This window comes from Lepeophtheirus salmonis, chromosome 12 (assembly GCF_016086655.4).
Source record: "Lepeophtheirus salmonis chromosome 12, UVic_Lsal_1.4, whole genome shotgun sequence".
Taxonomy (NCBI): domain Eukaryota; kingdom Metazoa; phylum Arthropoda; class Copepoda; order Siphonostomatoida; family Caligidae; genus Lepeophtheirus; species Lepeophtheirus salmonis.
Window position 1 is genome coordinate 5437589 of NC_052142.2, and position 22372 is coordinate 5459960.

Consider the following 22372-nt stretch of genomic DNA (forward strand, 5'->3'; position numbering starts at 1 on the left):
TTACAGTAACGAATTCCTTTTGTAACGCGGTATGCCTAACACTGGATTTAACCACATCAGTTGTATACACATGTGAGAATCCTTGTTTTGAATCAAAATGGGCTGATAACTTAATTGTACAATCAAAATAGCATACTGAGTCTGATAATAAAAAAGGGGTGGACTACAAATGCATAAAATTAAACAAATTAATGTTGAGTTTTATCATGTAATAAATTAGCTCCAATTTAATAGATTTAATAGATCCAATGACCCTAGAGAACAGGAACAACCATTTTCGAGATACTCTTCAATTCTATATCCTTCTTATATATCCATATCATGTATTTGACGGTACCATGCTCCAAAGTTTGGATATCAGAGATATCGTTAACTTAATAAATGAAGAACAAAGCTAGGAATTCTGACGAAAATATATTATTTTGATCAATATAATAATAATGGCGTCGAAGGATTTAATATAAAACAATACAAAAGTAACTTCATTTCAGATGAGCCGGTTAAGAACCTAATCTTACCAACATAAATTTTTATTCGACCTTATAATATAATTTCATGCTATACCATCTTAAAGAGGCCATTGTGTCTCCTCTGAAGTATTATACTTTTAAGAAATGAATTCAAATTAAATTACAAATTCTAAGCAACATAGTTTTCTTTGCAGTTTTTAGAACTTTTCTTTAAAACGGGTGAAATTTCATGTTACAAGAGTAGTATTTTCTTATGAAGCAAAAATAGCTAGAAATATAAAAACCTCTTTTTCTCCTCTTTTTCTCCTTTTTACATATTTTTTTAGGAGTTGATTTCTTGTGATGGCCTCACATATATTAGGGGTGTAGATAAGAGATTTCATTTCTATTGTATACAATTTCTTTTTCAAAAAAAGAGAGCATAAAAATTAAGACAAAGTACTTTCATATTGTGCACTAATAAAGATTAAAGGTGCTAAAATCGGGTTAAAATTGAGATACATCTCATAAACAGATTAAATGACAACTTTAGAAGATAATAGATAAAGAAATGTTTTTCAGTCCATTATAACTAATATTTAACCCATTGAACTATATTTGTAATTTTGAAGGCTATTTTGAGATGACTTATTTTCCAAACGGTGCAATTAAACGAAGCAATGGATTGAAAAAAAAGTTAAACTGGGTGAAATATAAATAATTTATCTACATTAAATATAATTAACTTGAATTTGATTTTTCCCATTTAAGTAATGAAAATCCAGTTTTTCTATGGGGATCCCGATAGACTTCCATACCTACTTCCGTACAAGTTATTTACTCTCCATAAATCGGCATTTTGTAACATTTGTAGCATACACAACTTGATGAATAGGCCTAGCAGTAACCAGGACCAGGCACGCGCGAACATGAATGCAAATACGCGTGTAATATGGGTCTAATGAAAAAAAAACACAATGCAACGTGTTTAATAAGATAATAAATAATAACAAACTATTAGGTACTTTGTGGACGCCATCCTTATTGTGTTTTGTAATTCCAATCATGCCCACTAAGTGTTGTGTTCCAGGGTGTAAAACGGGCTATGACAACGAGCCACATAAGTTTGGTGTTCTGATCCTTCTGGGGCCAAACAAAGAGAGATATTCTGGACTTGATACTACCTGGTGGAGAACCATTCCAAGAGAAATAGATCTGAAAAAGACAGATTAAACACCATCCTAAAGTACAAAGCTGTGCTCCCTGCATTTCAACGACTCTGATTTCATCTGTGCACTCTGGGAAGTTGGATTCAAGGTAGCGGCACTCTCAGTAGAGAACCATAGCTCTAACTGCAAGTTCTACAAGAAACTGCTTTGCGATGGCGAACTGAAGACTTCCATCCCTCATCCTCAGGAAGAAACAAAGAAAATTCACCTGCTGTTTGACCCAGTGCACAACTTCAAAAACATCTACAACTGCTTGCAAGGGGTGGAGATGCTCGAGTGCCCATCAACACTTGGAAGATCTGAAACTCTCGGACCAAATTTTGCCCAACTCAGGGAGATTCACTTCAAGTAGTCTCACATCAAAGACAAACTGGCCCACAAATTGACCCTCTAAGCATTGAACCCTACACACCCGGAGAAGACCAATGTGAAATTGGCTGATGCTGTGTTTCACAAATCATCGATTGGAGCACTTAAGTACTATTCCAAAGAAGACAACATACCGGAGTTTAAAGACACAGCCTAATTTTCAGAGTTTGTCAGAGCTAGAGGAATATCCTAAACGTCAAGATACCTAGAGTTGGCTTCGAAAAGAAAGATGAGCTTCGGGAACCAATATCTGAGAAGGACAAACTTGGCTCCTCTTTCTTGAGAGATTTTGTCCTCTTTCTCATCGAGTGGCAAAACTGCAAAAACCTTCCTAGCAACAAAGCAAAAGTGCCTTGCCGCAGCATATCTGGAAGAGTATCTTCTAGATGAAGACTTCTCCTATGTACTTCTTGGCATGTTCCAGTCTGATCCCATCGAAAGAAGGTTCGGCTGGTACGGACAACTACGTGGAGATATCTACTGCATCAGCGTGAGACAGATCCTGGAAGCAGAGAAAAAGATTCGTATTCTGAGTCTTGTCAAATTCTCATGTAAATAAGATATTTGTTAATAGTTAGCTTCTTTATTTAGGTATTACTTATTTTTACAACATAATGATTTCATTACAATATTTTACTTTTTTAAATTTTCAGGTATGACTGCTTCAGAAATTAAAGCTCTGCTGGATGAAAACCTTGTAAAAGCTGAACTCATTTTGACTAACTGGCAACGAGATGACCTTCAGGAACTGGTTTCTAAGGGAGGCAGTAATGCTCTCTACTTTCTTGCCGGATATATTGGTTTTTCTTTGTAGAAAAGATCAGTTGTGCATCATGCCAAGAGTTATTGCTCATCAGAGACACACCTCCGGACTCAATAACCTTCGATAGCCCAACAATCAGCATGTAGACCTGAAAAAGTTCATGAGCAGAGGGGGGAGGTTGTCGACTCCATCCGACCTTCTCTACCTCTCCTGTCTTTATGCTTACTCCATGTTCTCTTACATCACAGCAACTCCTGAAGAGAAAGACAGTTTAATTGGAACCCCAAATCCTAGAGCTTCATTTGTTGCTACATTCATTGACAGGATACAGGACAGTTTAAACTCTGTCATTATTGCCATTGTTGGAGTAAAGTGCGAGGAAGGACACCCCTGGTCAGCTTTTCTTCAAAGAATTTCATTCACTTTGTTTAATGTTATGGGTAAAAATTTAAGTGCTAAACTGAATGATGACATCCTATTTTTAACAAAAAAGAAAATTTCGGCTTAGAATTCAGAAGCTATTAGAAAAAAAGCTAAATTTCAACCAAATCTTCTGACTTGTAGACTTGGACCAACTTTGTACTTTTTTATAGTGCCTTTTCTTTTTTATACGTTTTTAATGTTTATTTTGATTAAAGTTCTAATAAAATACCAATTCTATTAGAAATATATACCCTCATTTTTATTATTTTCTATAGCAAATTACTTAATAGCTTTTTATTTTGTAGCAGAACACTTTAAGAGAGATATGCAATATAGAATAAACAAAGATACATATTGGAAACGCGTGAGGGCAGTGTCCTGTCCTGCTTACAGGAGTCCTTGGTATAGTCAAAGTATACTAGAACTACTGGAAAGTAGAGTCCTAAAAAAAAGAGTAACGTCACGAGATTTCAGTGCCCCTTGTGACAGATATCAATGGCCCAAAAAGAACTTGATACAATAAATGAATACTAAAAAATTAATTTTATTGAGCTTAATTATTATGAAAAAATGGAATAATTACTTCAATAATAATTTATTTAACTTACTTAATTTAGCATACACTTTTTTTTCGTCTTCCGAAAGTAGAAGAAGCTATTCTATTTTCTTTGATAATCGCAGTTTGTATTCGTTAATTATGTGCATTCTTATACTAACATACTTTTTACAAATTTTATGACATTTGGCGACATTTATAGACAACTTAATTAATGTAACCGCTATTTCAGTTATTGAGTTTATTATTTTTTTCATTTTTTTCAATTGCTTTACATAAGATTTGAATAAAACCTCTATTTTTTCAAGTTGATCCAAACAGTTCTTTGGGCAATAGATTAATTGGACAACATATAGTTCCTTCACGAATCTTAACTGAAGTGAATTCTCAATGGTTTTATTATACCAAGGGAGATTTTGGAATGTGAAGACTTGCAACTTAAAAATGTTATATGGTTTGAATTAAATACCGAAGAGAGGCTCATTTTTAAAGATTCTGCGTCCCAAGTTTTGACATCTTTCTCCTTCAACTTCATCTTTAATTCCTTTATTTATGCTTCACAGACTCCAAGTTGGATTTGTATGTTGGTATTTAATCCTTTAGGTTTTACTTCAGAAGAAATATCTGTAATTCAACATACAATTATTATTTTCTAACGATAAAGTAACTAATACATACAAAAAATATATATTAAAAGAAGTTTCATCTTCTATTGTTGATGAAATTACATTTTTGTCCACTTAGTCTATTTCTCTATTTACGGAAGTAGGAGGTTCCAAATAAGGAGTAAAGTATATATTATCCTGGAATTGTGGAGATATTTTTTTATCTGAAATTCGAAGTAAAAAAGTTGCTTGAGATTTCCTTAATTATCAAATTTTCTTAGCATAAGAATTGTTCTCCCGAATGAAAATGGGTTTGCTGGAGTTTTTGGCAAGCCTTGGAACTTAAAGATTTAGATGTTTGAACAATGTTGGAATGGCTTGATAGTTGGAATTCCTTCTTTTCTTCGAAATGTTTAGAACACAATCGAGAATTAGATTATGGTTTCCAAAGATTTCATTTCATTTTTAGGACCCATTGCCTTCCAAGGAATTTGTCCCTTGGAAATGAAAAAGTGTCATAACCTCAGCTCTGTAATCCACGGCGCACGATAAGAGGGCATACTTGGTGTTTTTTAAACAAAATATGTTGCCTTTGTAGAGTTCTTCACCTAAAATATAGTATTAAATTTTGAATGTTTTGGGCCGTGACTCTAACACATGAGGAAGTCAACTATCGGCAAAGCGGATAGACCGCAGACGTAACTCTATTTTTAGGGCTCTGCTGGAAAGGAAACAAATATTTCGCCCTCACATAAGAAGCCCAACTCTCTTTTTTCCTGTAACTACAACAAGGAGAAATGACTAGTATGATTTATGAACATTGATAAATTTATCCAACTCGTAACAATTTATCACAATCTTAAATTATTCAATTTCTTAACTTATCCCAAATTATATTTATCCTTTAACTTAATAACTTCATTTTATACCCAGACAAATTAAAACTTAATTTATATTACTTTCAACATTCATTTACCATATATATTTTTTTACTTAAGTATAAAAATAGTTTTTATTTCATATGTAATAGTAAAAATATAATATTGGAAGTACAATCATCTGTTAGTTTGAATTCTGTTTTTGTTTTCGTATTGATGATGGTAAATATTTTATCTTCAGTAAGCAACTCACAATTCTTCACCGTTCTTCACCGTCACAACGTTGAAAAGCTTATCGATATTTTAGGAATATATGTAGAAAACAGTGATCAGATTTGCAAGTTGTTTATGGTTTTTTATAGGATATAGGATAAAATACAGGGTAAATACTCAATTACTATTACCTATTAAAAACTATAATAATAACCTTAACTAAAAGTAAAGTGATTCTAGAATATGACTACACATAGTGTAAACACAACTGTTAGACATAATATGAATCTCTGATCATTGCTAAAAGAATTGAACGTATCTCACTTCTACATAAGTTTCTAAGAAGTTCCTTTCTAGTTGAAGGTATTATTATAACTAACGGTAGTTGAGTATTTACTTTTATTACTTTCCTGATTTAAGGTCATATCATAGTTTTATATTTTTAGAGATGTGCAGATATAACATTTTTTAGGATAATGATTGTGATATATATCCGACAATATTAATGCTATTCCTGGCTGGTGTTGAAGATCCTCTAGATAAAGTTATATAGCAGGTAGATTTCCCCGTAATGTTCTCAATTTGCATATCATATTGATCTACTTTCAGACATAAGGGATTTGGTTTAATGTATACTCAAATCAAGTTAATAGTTTTAACTAAGAATCTCAATTTTATCTTTTCTCGGCTTTGTATAGGCGGACTTGAAGATGTGTCAAATCAGGAAAAGATTAACGTGAAACTAATATTCCAGAGACACTTGTTAAATAAAAGTTTTTCACTGCAATACAAATATATACATTCAATAAATTCATGTTGTTAGCATGGGCAGATTGATAAGACGATGAATAGTTCACTTATAGTTATTTTTTTGCAATAACTATAATCTTTTATTTTTATTTTTGAGGCAGATATCTTCAATTGATGCATATACCATGCTAACTATTTCTTGGTAAGAACAGGCAATTCCTGTTGTACATTATAAAACCATTTTATAAGTTTCATTTTTTTTTCCGTAGAATTTTCTATTAGGGTATTATCATAGATATAAAATACTATTCCTTGCAGTTTTTGGAGGATCCTGAAAGTTTTATAGTTAGGATATGTTCTATAATGGTATTAAATGACCTACAATAAGACGATAAAGAACAATGTTGATGGCTTCAGTGACAGAGTTAATTTTATTTTCTGAATTTATGCAATGTGATACTAATATCTTATTTAGCTCGATATTGTTACAGATAATTCTGAAGGAGACGTCTTCTTCCACCTCCAGGCAGGCAGCAATATCTAGCCCTTTCATATCTGAATGGATAATTTTGAGAAGTGACTTTTGAAGTTTTAAGCAACAAGAACCCCGAGGATAATGATTCCGAAGAGAGTTTGTCATAGAGATCTTGTGCCGAAAGAACGGTCTCTTTCATAAACATTGCATACTCCAGAGCTTCTTGTTTTTCATTCTCCGAATTTACTCTATTGGTGTTAGTTGATGCCTGTGTTGGTTTTGGAGGTGGGGATGGGGATGAGAGGTAGCTAGCAAGATTCGGCAACCTTGATTGGATGGCTATTACTTTTTTATCACTTAAGGATTAGCTATGGTTGATAAGCTCCAAGAAATTATGTTCAGAAAACTCATAAAAGGCTAAAACAACTGCTTAAATGGTCACAACAACGGAGGTAGTTGCATTGGGTGTAGCATTATAATTAGCAATTGTGCGTATCCTTCATGATAATACTATGTTGTTATACAAGCATAAATAACGGAGGGAAATCTTTTTTGATGCTCTTAATAAGGTTTAATATCGCCGGACATTAGTACATAATTAGCTTTTGCTCTAAATCTTTACGATGGGTTTAATTCTAACATTTTATTAGTAAATTTATTGGCTAATTTTATGATTTTGACATTTACTTTATTACTAATAATTATTTAGATCTCACCGGTAGAGATATATCTATCCTGTGCACAATTGTATATAGCAACTTCCACATGAAGAAGAGGGTGATTATCTTTTTGATTAAACTCCACGTCTCGCTTGTGTTTTGCAAACTAATGTCATGATATATTTAACTGAATTTCGAAGTCAGAACAACTATGTAATTGAGTCTGTAATATTGGAAAACCTAATTATCATACCCAATTCTGTAAGTGAAGTAACTAGTGTCAGAAAAGCTAGTTGCAAACCATTCAAAGCTACTACCCCCGTTGTTGTGACCATTAAGCAGTTGTTTTTGCCATTTAATGAGTTGTGTATCATAATTCTTGATATTTTCAGCTAAAATAGAATAATTTTTTATGTTTAAATTTAAAAAAAAAATGAATACATACTGTTAGATGGTACAAAATTTACAGTTCCATTTCGAAATTAGTAAATATTTTATACTTTTTAATGATAACTTTAATTATAATTTGTGTGGATGACTCAAAACATGCTGAAAACTATCTCAACTTCACAATTTACAATGGGGGTATCTCTATAAATTTCATCATTACCAACATCCTCCATTAATTTAATGATGATTCCTCTCGGAAGGGTTAGGTTTAAACGTGTAATTCTCCCTAATTTTTTTTAACGTAGATGATTAGCAATGGATAAGAGTATATTACATGTAATAAGCATCTGTGTAAGATCAGAGTTAAAGTCTGACTTGATGTATTCATCATTAACTTGATTTTTAGATGAATATCCAAGCTCTTGATATGAGATGAGGATAATGAGTTGCGTTTAATTCTAGATGGGGGACTAAAGGCACATTTGTATCGACAAATCCAACAAACCATCTATTTCTCGTCTGTTAAGTATTTCCAAATTCCTGGGCCTCAATTTCCAGAAATCCAGACAGAAGTTATTTTAGTCATTTATTGAGTTCGCTATCTATTATCAGTATCTAATATTATATTAATATTGAATAATAAAGGTGGGAATTGATAACGTTCTTGATAGAAGAAGATGTTTATCATTTTAGTCAATGGACAATGATACCATAAGTATTTCTTCCCTTCTCCTCGAACCCTTTTGTATCCTTACCAAAATTATCAACCTTACGTTTGATTAATAGAAGAACGGATGGATGAAGCACGCCTAACTCTCAAATTACTGTGGGGAAAGTAAAAATTATTATATTATTCCATTTTTCCATTTTAGAATACGCCACCAAAGAGAAGAGGAGTTTTCAATTATACATTTATGATATATTAATTCTAATTACAATAAATAATAGAGTAATAATAAATTTACAATTTAAGATACAATGGTCAATTATTGTCAAGGTGGAACTTAGACTCGAGATTTAAATTAGACTTCATAGTTAAGTTATAAAATATATATTTTTACATTAATGATATATGAAAAAGTAACGCTGAATAAACATCATCATCTTTGAACTTGAATACACAAATTTTTGGGCTAACAAAACTCCATATTATAAAAATCTTCTGTAGCTAAGCTAAGTACGTCTTCTGGACCTCGAATGAGCATCTTCTAACATGTAAAATATATTTGATAACATCATCACTTCTCATTATATCTAAAAATAATAACTAAACACTACCTCTATCGGACACAAAAAGTTTCTTTGGACCAATAAATATTTTAGCTATTGATCACGTGGGTTCTCGTTTCGCTAGTTGGTTTAAAACTTTAGTTTGAGTTAATCAATTCGAATTCCTTCTTTTGCACTCCTGTCAATCACACAAAAAGAGCGCGTAGCATATTCATTTCAGTGTTTCCTGCACGCATTATGTGCTTTATTTTTCTTTGTAAATTTCCTTCTCTAAATCAGTTTACTTCAGTCGCATTCATCTGCAGAGTTGTAGCGAGAACATCGCACATAAAGATTTAAATCCTGGATCTATGTCAAATTAACGGATCCTCTGAGGATTCCTGGAGTATAGAATCGGATAAAAATGAGTGTTTTGAGTCATTTTCTAATACTGAATCAGATGAAGTTGATGATGATGATGATACTTTTGATATGGGCGAACTAGGGAGTCTAAAAAAGTAATAATGATTTAACAGCTTTTTTTCGTAAACTAACATACATGTCAATGTGTTTTAACTGAGCATTTTTCTTTAATTTTTTTCATTATAATTCTTAATTCAAATAATCAGGTATAAAAAATGCAAATTGCAGGTAGTTCATCTCTTCTCTCTATTAGTATTAAAAGCAATGTTACATTATCAATTTTTTAAGCTAAAATTTTGCCTAGATCCATAAATGATGTTCATTCAAAGCAAACTATGAGTACTAAGTTTTATCATACATGGAATGAAAGACTTTCAGCATCAATGGAAAATTCAACAAATAACTCTGAGAAACGGATATCTCGACTGTTTTCCCTTAAAAAACAGCCTTCTATTCACCACAATGAAAGTAAAAGTAATAATGGAAGAAGTAATGAGTCGAAAGAGTTTTTATACCTTACATCAAAGAAAAGCTGCAATATGCCTGTTATTCTCGGATCTCCACCTCTTAATTTGAGTCAAGAATCTCTTAAAAGACGATATATTATTCAAACTTTGGTTTCGAGTGAAAATAATTACGTATCGTCCCTTCAGAGACTAGTCAATGTAATTTATAGGATTTTTATATGAATATATTTTTGATTTATATATTTTTTTAGGACTATAAAAAACCACTCGAAGAATCATCTCCTCTTATAATTAGTCAATCAAAAATAACAACTCTTTTTTATAGAATATCCGAAATCCTTCAAATTCACTATCTTTTTCGAATTGGTCTTTCTCAAATGATATTGTCATGGGATAGCCAAGAAAAAATTGGTGATGTTTTTGTAGCATCATTTTCTAAGGCGATAGTTCTAGAAACATACTCAGACTTCATAAATAATTTCAATGAAGCATTCAACATTGTTAAGTATGAGTCTAAAAGGAAGTCTGCTCTGTCAGATTTTCTCGATTTGAAACAACTAACTTCGTCTGACAGGATATCTTTGTTCGGTCTTCTGGTAAAACCTGTTCAGAGATTTCCCCAGTTTATACTGATTCTGCAAGACTTATTAAAGGAAACTCCACCTGGGCACGTAGATCGCATGGCTCTTCAATTGGCTCTTACTACTCTAGAATCCCTTGCAGAAATGCTAAATGAGAGGAAGAGGGAAGCTGAACAATTTGCTGCTTTTAAGGAGAAAATTAAATCTATCGGTGGAAAAACTAAAGGTCTACTTGAGTGTAAAGATCGTTATCTTTTAAAAGAAGGTGATTTACATCAACTCGAATTTAATTCTTCTGGGCAAATATCTAGGTCAAAAGCTCGCCGACTGCTTTTGATTAATGACTATATTATATGCCTATCAATGTCTGGACGGTTTTCTGAAATAGATTTGGGACAACCTTCTCCACGTAGGTATTCCTTAAAATGGGCTGTGCCAGTTATTGATATAGAAATAATAGATGGAAAACCCGGTGGTACGACATTATCTAGGCTTTTGGCTCCTTCTACTTCTGGATTATCTTATAAAAAACCTACTGTATCCAACAAAAATTCAACATCTTATACTTTCAACTCTAGTACATTAGTTTTGTCTTCATCTACACACAATAATGATGATATAGCTGAAAGCTTAGCAGCAGATATGAATAATCTTATGCATGATTTTGACACTGTCTCACGCATCAACTCACTTTTGTCTACTCTAAAAGGAAATTATGAAGGTTTAAATTCTAGTCTTATAAATGGAGTTATGTCAAAAATTCAAGGATTAATTCGTGAAAAAGATGAAGAAATTAGTTGGCTTGACGCTTGCTGTTTTCAACTGTCTTTTAAATCATCTAAAGGGCACGGAGATATAATTTCTTTCCAAACATCAGATCCCAATGTCAAGCATGAGTGGATTACGGAACTCTGTTTTGCACAATTGGCCTTGAATACAAACAATTCTCCAGCTTGGGATGTTTTAGAAGAAGAAAGGAATGTTTCTGCGAAATTGCCGTTATATGTAACTTCAATTCCTGTCATACATGAAGCGAATAGTTTGACAGAATTAACCGTGGGAACGTCTTATACACTGCTTGTGACGAGTCTTACACGTACTATCAAACCTCAAACGTAAATATTGTAAACTTCTTGTGAATATTTTATATTCTAATATAATTTAATTGATTATAAGGGATAATCTAAATGATTGTAGTTCCATAAATTATAGAGATAGGTTTTAATGTTTCCACCATTAAGAACCTTACTCAATCAATTATTTGTGGCCATAATATTTAGTCTATTCTGCAAAAAGTTTTATTTCAAATTTCATTTTACAGGTTTATATGGGTTAGTGCTTTTAATGGGACATCTAGTATTTTAAAAGTTCTTAGTCACCCAGGATATAAAGAATTGTCATCTATAACACACAAATCTTTTATTAAACATATAGAATTTGTTCCGGGCATAGATTCAAATTGCAGTTATGATAACGATGAATTAAACTTACGTTCTAATCTTGTGTGGATTTCTACAAATAAAATGTAAGTAATATTTTTTTTTATTTACTTTATTTCTCAATTTTAAATTGAAAATGAACAATTTTACATAAGTTAGGAAATTTAACACTACTAATTTTTTATATTAAGTACGAAAATGGTAGTTTATTATAAAAATAGTATTTCTTTCATAGATAAATAAAATTATTCGTTAAATATCCTTTAACATTCCAATTAGTTTTAATTAATTAGGAAGAATGCAATTATTTATGTTTATAAATTATCTGGTTTCAAATCATGCCAGGATAATTCACTGGGAGGAAAATGTGTCTTAAGGATTTTAATATAAATATATGTATTTTAAAAACTTTATAAATTATACTTATGACATATTTACTTATATTTGGGGATGAACGATATGAGAGGATTCATTTGTTTGTATAAATAAAATTATAGAGAGTGAAGCCACATAACTTCTTTTTCCAAAAGAGCATAAATCAATTTTTATTTTTTGTTTGTAATACCAATGAAATCTAAAGTTTTGTTTGACACAGCTATCTCAGAAGGTTGACGTCCCCCATTGTCCAAACACCGAACAAATTAAATTTTAATATCCCGTGATTTTTGTCTTTAAATAACTGTTCATGGAGAGTTTTTATAGCGATAGTTTTTTTATACAATCAAAAAAGATGCAAAATTTAATTGGCAACGTATCTTACTTCGCAGTTGTGGATAATTAGTTTCTTAAATAATTGCAATTCTGCGAAGGGCTTAAAAAATATTATTTTTACCCGAAAAATACCGGTTCAAATTACCTGATTTAGACTAATTAACACAATTTAGAATTCCTGTATAACGAAAAATTCGATGGCACCAATTTTAACTCTTAAGCATCATTATACGTGGAGTTTTTGCGTTCAAATAATTTTGAAAATTTCAAATTATGAAGAGAAATTGAAAAAAATGATTTTTGTATAGTAGAAATTAAAGGAATTAACTGATTTTTATAAATTGACCAATAAAAAACTAAAGAGCTAAATTGAAATTATTTGAATTTTATAAAATATTCTGCAGAACTATTTTTTGGCAATATTTATTTTGGACGGTAAACGCACGTTTCTCACTACTGCATTGTATGATAGCAACTGACTATATTTACATGAAAACTTTAAAATTTTGCTTCTATAGTGAAACCACGTCTACCCCACTTTTACTTCTTTAGCTTGATTGCCATGCATCATATAAAAAAAAAATATGATATCGAACCCTCTATAATAAAATTTCATATTCAATCTATTTTAGTGGTAAAATGCATATAAAGCATCTTCAAATTATGCTGTATTAATTTATTTATAGTTATGATACGCGTTTTTTATATGAAAAATGGTTTAGTGGAACCATTGCTTTTGGGTAATAAATTTAGTATAACAATAACCATTTATGAGAATTAATATTATAGATGAATTTGTTAACAATGGCAAGATTTGCTTAACTTAATAAGCATTACACATTCATTTTTTTTTCTACAGTGAAATATTGATTTCGTCAGGTTCTGATGATGATTTTTTTCGAAATCAGAGGATATTAAGTAAAAATGATATAAAATGAGATTAAACATTATGTATACATGTGAGACAATTACAAACAAAACATTATACGATTGTTTTTTCCAAAAATTGAGATAAAGTTACTATACATTCTTTAAATAATGTTCCACAATTTATATTTTATAAATATTTTTAATTAACCCTCTGCCGAGTTTGCAAATTAGGGTTAATTGTTAACAAAATATCGCACTAATAAATAATGTAACTTTAAATAGTTAGTACAGCTGAACATAATGGGAGGTGCCTTTATTATAAATGTGAGGAATAACAACAAGTCTTATTAGATCCGCGTTGAATTGAACTGCAAAAAATAAAAAAAATCACCAAAATTGTTCAAATTCGTCAATAGGGCATGAGCGTTGTTTACCTATATTCTTTTCTAAACAAGGCGACAGTGAGTAGCACCGTATTGCAAAAAACAAAACAATTCCCTAACTGAGTAATAGTTAAGATTCTCCGGCCATGGAGTACTAGCAAGAGAAGTAATTGAGACAAAATTCAGTCACCTGTTGACAAAAGTCATTTAATTGCATTACTCATTATTATTAATATACATAAATTATAATAATTTTTGTTGTCGGAGTTGGTACAAATTTTGCAACTCCTGACTCTTTCAAAATGAAGAAGTACAGTGATTTAAAATATTTATTGTACTTTTTAAATCATAAAACCTCTTTATTTTGGAGAGGATAATTCTTGACAGTTGAAGATTATAATATGAAAAGTCCTTAAAAATAAATTGTTATATGTATGACAACTAAGGACTGGAATAAAGACTTTCTTCTTGTGCGTGTAAAATAATAATAATATCAGTTTGAAGCCTACTTATTTTATATGTTTGTTATTATTTAATTTTTGCTTATTTGCGGTTCGTGTCATATCATTGATCAACTTAGATTCAATAAGAAAAAAAAATCTTTATGGACAGAGTAGGAAGCGCTCTGAAGTATTCACTGTTATCCTTATGAGTAGTACAAAATATTTACAGCCAAAAACTAAATATAAAATTAAGTAAAATGACGTCATAAATGTAAATTTTATGTTACATAGTACTGTGATATAATGAAAAGGGATGAAGCACGGAGATTGAAATAGCACACAACCTCGTTTTTGCTGAGGGGAAACCTTCGATAGATAGATCTTTGATATTAGCCATTATTTAGAGACAATCCAACGAACAAAGTTAAGTATTTTGATATACATGGAGATTATGTTCTTAAAACAAGTATAAGACTTGAATAAAACAACATCTATAATGTAGAAAACAATTTATTAGCATTATATAAACCAATGAAAACTAATAATAATACATTAAAGCCTCCAGTTTAAAAGAAAATATGCAGAATATTTTTTTAAATGCCGCCACTGAAAAAAAAATAGTGTAGTATAAATATTTCACCCTGAATACACAAATTAAATGCACTTTTACTTGCTAGAATATAATAGATACAATTATTATATTAAATACAATAATTTTTCGATTTAGAAACATACAATGAATTTAAGATAAAGTTTATTCAGGATCACTATGTCTCTTGCGTTTCCTAGTTTCTTGCACATTAACAGAGTGACCATAGCTTTTAACAATGAAATGAGACTATGTAAGGTATTAATTCAATCAATTTAAGAATCATTATATAATTTTTGCTACACATATAACAATTATAAACAAGGTTTATATATTATATTAGGTGTATATATTAGTCTTGCTCTGTCCTTATTTTTGATGAAGAGAGCAAAATTTGCAAATTTTAACTTATTGGTATGCGAGACAATAGGATAAATCAATTTCTCAATTTTCGTAATCGTGTCTTATGTTCCATAATATAGTATTTCTACCTATGAATATCTTTCAAATAAGCTATGACAATACGAATTGCATTAACAATCTTAACTTTATTTGGACTCACAATTTACGCAAACTTTGACACTGGAAGCTTCTTATAATTTTGCTAAGGATAAAAAGTAAGCTCTTGCTCTAAAAACAACCTTAATTGGATGACTGACACACTGCTGTGTTGATTGGAGGAGTGAAACGCGTCTATTTGTTCATATGATCATTTCAATTATTTACTGATTCTTGCTTCAGAAGATGCCTAATTCGTATTTCACCTTTCGCAAGATTAAGGAGTGTATTTCGGGTACAAAGATTGATGGCACTATATCTTTTTTAGTTTGATTCTTTTTAATAGACCATGATATGTAGAACAGGAGGATGTGTTATCCGATTGGTCGTCTTCAAAGTCCGTATTCAAAAATGTAATGTGTCCATACTCGAGTTCTAGTAGGTGTGTAATCCTTTTTATAGATATCTTTAATCCATAGCCTCCCAAGATTTAGAAATGTCGGTTCCACTCCTGTAGCATATAAGAAAGCAATAATCTGAGTAGGAAAAACGTCTTTCTACGGTAAGACCACGTCAAATCTCAAGTAATGTCCAAGTCCTTGAGTATTTTCATAGAGTCCTCAGATATCCTTCAAGCTCATTACAAATTCACTACTATAATATAGGGTGCATGGTGTTAACCCTTTTTCTGAGTCCACAATATACTAACTATAGAGTCCAAGTCAAGTCTTTATTCATGAGATTGTCTTCAAAATATGTACTCAAGTTCAACTCGAGTACAAGTTCCCACCTCTGGCAATAATTGACCGTCGTATCTTAAATTATACATTTTGATTTATTATTATAATAACGATTAATAAATCCTAAATGTATAATTAAAAACTCAACTTCTCCTTGGAGGTATATTCATAAAAGGAAAAATCAAAGAACAAAATAATTTCTTGTTTCCCCAAAGCAATTTTAGAGTGTGAGGCGTGCTTTATCCCTCTCTATTAGATCCCAGCATTTCGAACACACTTCAAATTATCAGAAAATGAAAACATAATCTTTTTTTTTTATACCTACCGACAACGCTAATGATTTAAAACTATTGAGGGAGGGAGTTATACCATTATTATATTTTTCCATAAATTGAAAATCGTTTATAAATTTTAAATATTTTTTCTTCGGTCTAGTTTCGTTGTAATTAATTATTAATAAATTGTTTTACATTGTATAAATAAATTTTATTTGTATAGCTACTATATATATATTTTTGTAAGTAATAATATTTTGCAATTAAAAAGTATCATGAATTTTTCTATATGCATTCGCCAAGTGTAATGATCGAAATCGCTAATAAGATTCAATGATATTATATTTTTTAACATTTAAACATTTTTTAATTAATAATGTTCAAGTACTTCAAATTTGAAGATTCCACCTTAAAAAATAAAAACTTTAAAAAGTCGTAATATCTTAGCTTATCAATTATCATGCAAATCCAGTGTATTTTTTAGCTGTCCCGTTTTTTGGAATTGGTAAATGAAGAATGAATTTTTCTTTTCCTTAGCATTTGTCATTATTATTTCATTACTAAGTAGTGAACGGATGTTCAAGTCGATTAAATTATATTTAAAACCTGATTGAACATTCGTCTGTGCTAATAAAAGACGGACCGTTACCCTGAGATTTGTTGTGTAGTTATGATTGTAAGTCCTGTTTGAACTCCGAGTAGAATTGAAGATCGTCATCGTAGTAATTTTAACAAATGTTGTACTCCTTGTTTATAAGCTTTTCTAGTTCTTCTCTTGTCACAGCTGATTGTAACTGATTTAATGAAGCTTCATGAACAATATTCTTTTTCTCCCCGAAAACATTCTTCAAATCGTCAGGGTTACCATGCCGATTTTCGTTTTTTTTTTACATGCCCATTCTATACTGGATTTTCATAATTGTTTATCAACTAAGATTCTATGAAAAATGTTTTCTATATTCATAATAATATATGTTTAGAGATTATTTAAAATATCCACCTTTGGTGATGATCACAGCTAAAATATGATCTCTGAAACTTAGCAGCCAGGTTTCTTGGGAGACAGCAACACTGCTTCTTGATAGAAGCAATTAAAGAAGCATTTTTGTTATTTAAGGCTCTATTGGTAACTTACTACAAATAGCCACAGTCGATTAATCGATTAATTTAAAGTCAAGGGAGCTATAGAGCAATTCTTCGAAATGATATTGTAGCAGTAGCGCCGATACCATAAAATACAAGGGAGAATTGACCTTACTTTTTGCAATTAAGTTATATAATTAAATTGTAAGATTGGAAGATTATGACGTAATAGGACCCTTTTTTAACCAAGGCCGTATGTAGCTTAAGCTCATCGTACCATTTTAAGAAGAAAACAAAAGAAGAGTACATATAAGAAACAAAAATAATAAATGGGACTTTAAATGAGGTTTAGCAACGAGCTTGTGTAGGCTCAGCAGGCTATATTAAATAAGAAAATATAAAGAGAGTACAGATGTGTGGCGATAACATAAGAGCAAATTAGGATACTTTTTATTTTTTTTTCTATTTACTTTAAAGATGTGGAACGACCTTTTAATGTTAAAAATAATATATATTGGTGCAATGATATTCATAACAAAATGAACACATATAAAAATAAGTTATACAAAAAGTTCAAAATCTAATGCTTGCTACTTATGGGTTACCAACTTAGTGTGTATATTACGCTACCCTACTCTTTTTTATACTAATTTGGGAGTAATGAGATCATTGCAAAGACGAAAATTTTATTATATTATATTAATATTTGGATTTTTTTTTTTTTCGTTTACTGATTATTTTAGTATACGTTTACTTGTACAATTTAGAAGTTCCAATATTAATTAATCAAACTGTCATTGTTTTTATTTTTTTTGTGTGGTTTTTATTGTTTACATTTTTATTTCAAATCTATCATAATTTTTTTTTAATTAACAGTTTGATATCTTTCAGGATAATTATTTATTCTGCATATGAACCTGAACGATTTACAGAGATCACTCGTTTCAATGTTCCAGCTGAAATTACTTCCCTTCTTTGTCAATTCGACGCAGTCTGGATTGGACTCTCCAATGGAATACTTGCTTCACTTAAACGTAATCCAATTTCTTTCTGCTGGGATTTAAGTCATCCTTCTTTAATGAAGATTTCTTCAAATGGATCATCTATCAATTGTTTGCTTCCAGTTTGTGATGGTTTATATGTTTCGTGGGCGAATATTGTAGGACTCATAGATGTAAATTCACTTGAAATTTTAAAAAGCTTTCCTGTAAAGTGTAATAATGAGGACAATAATAATTTTGTGGAGTTTATGTCTTCATCTGGAGTAGGCCTTTGGATATCCTTAAAACATTCTTCTACAATTTGTTTATATCATACGGAAACTTTTCGTCATTTACAAGACATTAATATTGCTTCAAATGTGTATAGAGTTCTTTCAGCTCGAGAAGTGAGTCAACCAACTAGATCTATATTCGTTAGTGCTATGAAAGCAAGTAAAGGACTTCTTTGGGTAGGCACAAATGTTGGAATCGCCCTTACTGTTCCCTTACCGAGACTAGAAGGAGTTCCAATTATTTCTGGTCGTGCAAATATTAGTTATCATTCTCATTTTGGGCCTGTTAATTTCTTTTTGAACTTAAATAATAGAGTTGCTAGTCCATACAACAACAACTTTCATCTATCTGTAACCTCTAGAAAATTTCCAGAAGGTAAAATTATAGAAGGAAATGAATCAGGAAGTGGTTGCCTCCTACTCAAGAAACAGAACTCTGATGGAATAATTAATATCAATTCCTGTAAGGATAAGGACACAAAATTCGATAACAAACTTAAATGTCTTCGGCAGTTAAGTTCTCCAATTATGCTTGAGAAAGATGTTCGGCGAAGATCTTCTAAGACTCTACCGCCAGGTTTTCCTCTTCCTTCTTGCAGTTCTCAAGAAACGGATGTACATTCTCTATATGGAGATCTTCTTAATATAACTAATCAACATTTAGATACCTCTTCCACACGGTTAAAAAAACATTTGTGTAAATCTAATCCAGACCTTTCTATAAATTCTGCATTGAATATCTTAAATCATCCAATTAGTCGTCCCAAAAGCTTAGACATGAGTTCTTGGTCTGTTGAGTCCCGCGCAACAAGTAGTTCAGGATCATCCGAGTCATACTCAGATAAACAATCACCAAATGTTAGTAGAAATGCTTCTTTTTTGAGTAAAAGGTCAATAGGATCTAGAAAATCATATTTTTCTTATTATCATACAACCGAATCACCTTCAACCAATGATTTTCACTCTAAATATTCATCTTCTAAAACAGTGGTATCACTTATGGGTGGCCGAGGATACATTAATTGGCGTCAAAGATCGATAGATAAAAATTTGTCAACCAACTCAAACACTGATAAGAGTCTTGTAAACAATTCAGACGCTTATCTTGTAGTTTGGGAAATGAAAATTTGACTAAAAATACTGTGTATATCTGTGATAAATATATTTTATTCCAATAATTCAAAACTAATAAATAAATACACATATACTCGTATATATGTTATTCCCTGGAAAGTTTACACTTATTTTATTTTCATCCAATTTAAATGAAATTTAGTAAATATAATAATCTATTATTTTGAAAATAAAAAATTAAATTTCGTACCTTTAACTCAGTCCAGATTTCTGAGCTCCTTACATGATGAAATTGATCAAAAATTGTTTTGAAGACTCTTGCGTTTTAGTTTAAAATTCGTGAAACACTCTTCTGATGGATGCGTAAATCATATCATTTGACAGCTGTTAAGTATTGCTACAAAGTAATTGAAAAACTTTTTAATACTATTATAAAAAATTATGTTTGGCTGGGATCCTATTTTTTAACCTAAAAAATCTTAAAGATCATATCCTCTGATTTTGGTAAAACTCTTATCAGAACATGATAAAATCAATATATTACTTTATAAAAAAATATTTGGGGTAGTTATAGGGGCTTTGGAGATATGAGAGATTAATTAGTATAAAATAAAACTATATGATAAAACCTCACATTTAATGTTTTTGTAAAAATGCTGAAAAAGTAAAGCAAATACTGTTGGTTTCATACCAATTCATGGGTAATTCATTTCCAAAAATGGTTATTGTTATTTATTTCTTACCCAAAACCAACTGCTTACCTAAATTATAGGTTGTATTAATGAAACTAAACACAAAAGTTTACAATTAAACTAAGCTACCATATGAGTATATAATAAATTTATGAAGAATAATTTGAAGATATCGTCTAATTTCACTTTTGGACACCTGATATAAAATTTTAAAATGGATTTTAAAGAAGCACTTAGCGAAGGTCGTGCCATATATATAATACCACAATCCCAGAAGGGTTTTATAAAAAAAAGGTTCGCTGAAGACATACCAAGAACTCTGCAAGACATAATAGAGATCACAAAAATATATATATAGACTTTGCAACGGTCCCGATATGTTAAGAAAAAACCTCCGATTTTAGAGGTAATATATTTCAAATTGAGCTACAGATAAAATATCATCTCCTGTTAAACTTCGTTGATAAGTTATCAAATGTTCTCATACTCTAAATTTTACCTTCCCAGTGAAAGAGATCCGATAAAAAGTAAAAGAGTTTGACTATAGGGTGATCCACTTTCTTCATCATTGTACGAGAGTCTTAACTCTAATAGGTACTGTCATAAGGAGTTCGAAAATCTTAAATAGATCGTCAAAAGTGTTGTTATATGCTGATGATATGTCTGTTTTCATAATGGAAACAAGAAATTAAATGAAGAAATGGCTGAATGAGTTGCAAAGAATTCTGTTGTGGTTCCTCAAAAAATAGGTGGTGTAGGTCAAAAGTCTATAACTCAGATACTCAAATATTGAGAACAGAAGAGGTTAAAAAATATTACCTAGATTTTTCATATACGAGTTTAACGTCTCTTATAGGAGTAAAAATTTAAATAAACGAAAAGCAATCAATACAGAGAAATGAATAAACGTTACTCAGTGTCATTTTAGGAGCAATATAATCAATATTATTCTTCCAACCTAACAAGCTAGATAGGTTCCAAATATAGAAAAACAAAATTATTCATCTGATGAGATTTATCAAAAGTTTTTGGATAATGAACCTTTTGGTTAATCTTAAATCTGAGTTGGTTAAAGAGAATAAGAGAAAGGAAAGATATATGGTCACTAAATCTAAAAGTAAAATATCAAGTTAAACTCGCAATTAGTCTCCAAATGCTCTCAATGTAGAAAGAATTCTAAGCAAAATTGAAGAATTAATTTACTCTTCCAGATTTTATCAAGTATCGATTTCAATATATATAGAAAAGTCGTAAAAAAAAGAGCATGATATTTCGGAAAACTTTGCAGAAAATGGATAACGTTTACCGTATACCTTCTTTTAAGCAATTCGAGAGGTTTAATTTGTTAATATAAATTTTTATTACATATAATGGTTTTGGGAGAAGTAATGTTTATTTGAATTTAATATCGTCAATCTTCAAAATTTAATACCTAAATTGTTTATTTATTGAAATAATAGCTTAGCTTCACTGTTTAAGGCTTTTAAACCATTTATACAACCAATGGTTTGACAAAACCATTTAAGACTTTTCAGACAACATAGAAAAATAAATTTATTCTCACTTTTACACATTAAAAAAACTAAAAGGCAAATGTAAAGCTCTCTTTATAAGTTTGGGCAAAAGAAGAAAATTGAGTTAAGATTTAAAAATTCGCCAAAATTCAGGTGCTGACTTCGTTGAAGTCAATGAATCATTGAAGCAAATGATAAAATACGAAAACCCAGAAAACTAGTTAGATGTAAGTCAAAACTGGTGGATGAAAATAAAAATTGCTAAAATTTGTGTTAGTGACTAATTTAACGATTATATCAAGTCCTATTTTAAAAAAAGTGAAAATTACTAGGCTCATCTGGCCTCCCC

General features: G+C 30.6%; 2 protein-coding genes and 1 long non-coding RNA gene across 9 annotated transcripts in view; 2 read left to right on the forward strand and 1 right to left on the reverse strand.

Annotated features, from left to right (window-relative positions):
• The window catches only part of LOC121127331 (uncharacterized), a 61823-nt gene extending 58346 nt beyond the window's left edge, over window positions 1-3477 (forward strand). For both annotated transcript variants that reach the window (XM_040722668.2, XM_040722662.2), the window contains exon 6: window positions 2701-3477. Coding sequence is in view for 1 of the 2 variants with exons in the window: in XM_040722662.2 (XP_040578596.1) it covers window positions 2701-2706 (6 nt within the window). In the remaining variant the exon portion in view is untranslated. The remainder of the gene's footprint in view (window positions 1-2700) is intronic.
• Window positions 3478-8663: 5186 nt separating this feature from the next.
• LOC121126580 (uncharacterized) lies at window positions 8664-9178 on the reverse strand. Its single transcript, XR_005866982.2, has 2 exons — window positions 9038-9178; window positions 8664-8967 (listed from the first exon to the last, which is right to left on the reverse strand). It is a non-coding gene; the product is annotated as an uncharacterized lncRNA (long non-coding RNA).
• A 23-nt stretch (window positions 9179-9201) lies between these two features.
• On the forward strand, window positions 9202-19976 carry LOC121126579 (rho guanine nucleotide exchange factor 10). 6 transcript variants are annotated; one of them, XM_071892358.1, is made up of 5 exons: window positions 9202-9486; window positions 9696-10056; window positions 10110-11554; window positions 11761-11964; window positions 18362-19976. In XM_071892358.1, the coding sequence occupies exons 1-5, from the start codon at window positions 9461-9463 to the stop codon at window positions 19872-19874; spliced, it is 3549 nt and encodes a 1182-aa protein (XP_071748459.1). In that variant the 5' UTR covers window positions 9202-9460; the 3' UTR covers window positions 19875-19976. The 6 variants fall into 6 exon arrangements, with proteins under 6 accessions (XP_071748459.1, XP_040577803.1, XP_071748461.1 ...); XM_040721869.2 differs by having other exon boundaries at window positions 9248-9486; window positions 18347-19976; XM_071892360.1 differs by having other exon boundaries at window positions 9266-9486; window positions 9620-10056; window positions 18347-19976.
• The last annotated feature ends 2396 nt before the right edge of the window (window positions 19977-22372 follow it).

Coding starts and splice junctions, on each gene's coding strand:
- LOC121126579 (XM_040721869.2), top strand. CDS start 9,461: ATGGGCGAACTAGGGAGTCTAAAAAA. Junction 9,487..9,695: donor GAACTAGGGAGTCTAAAAAA/GTAATAATGATT, acceptor AATTTTGCCTAG/ATCCATAAATGATGTTCATT. Junction 10,057..10,109: donor CCCTTCAGAGACTAGTCAAT/GTAATTTATAGG, acceptor ATATTTTTTTAG/GACTATAAAAAACCACTCGA.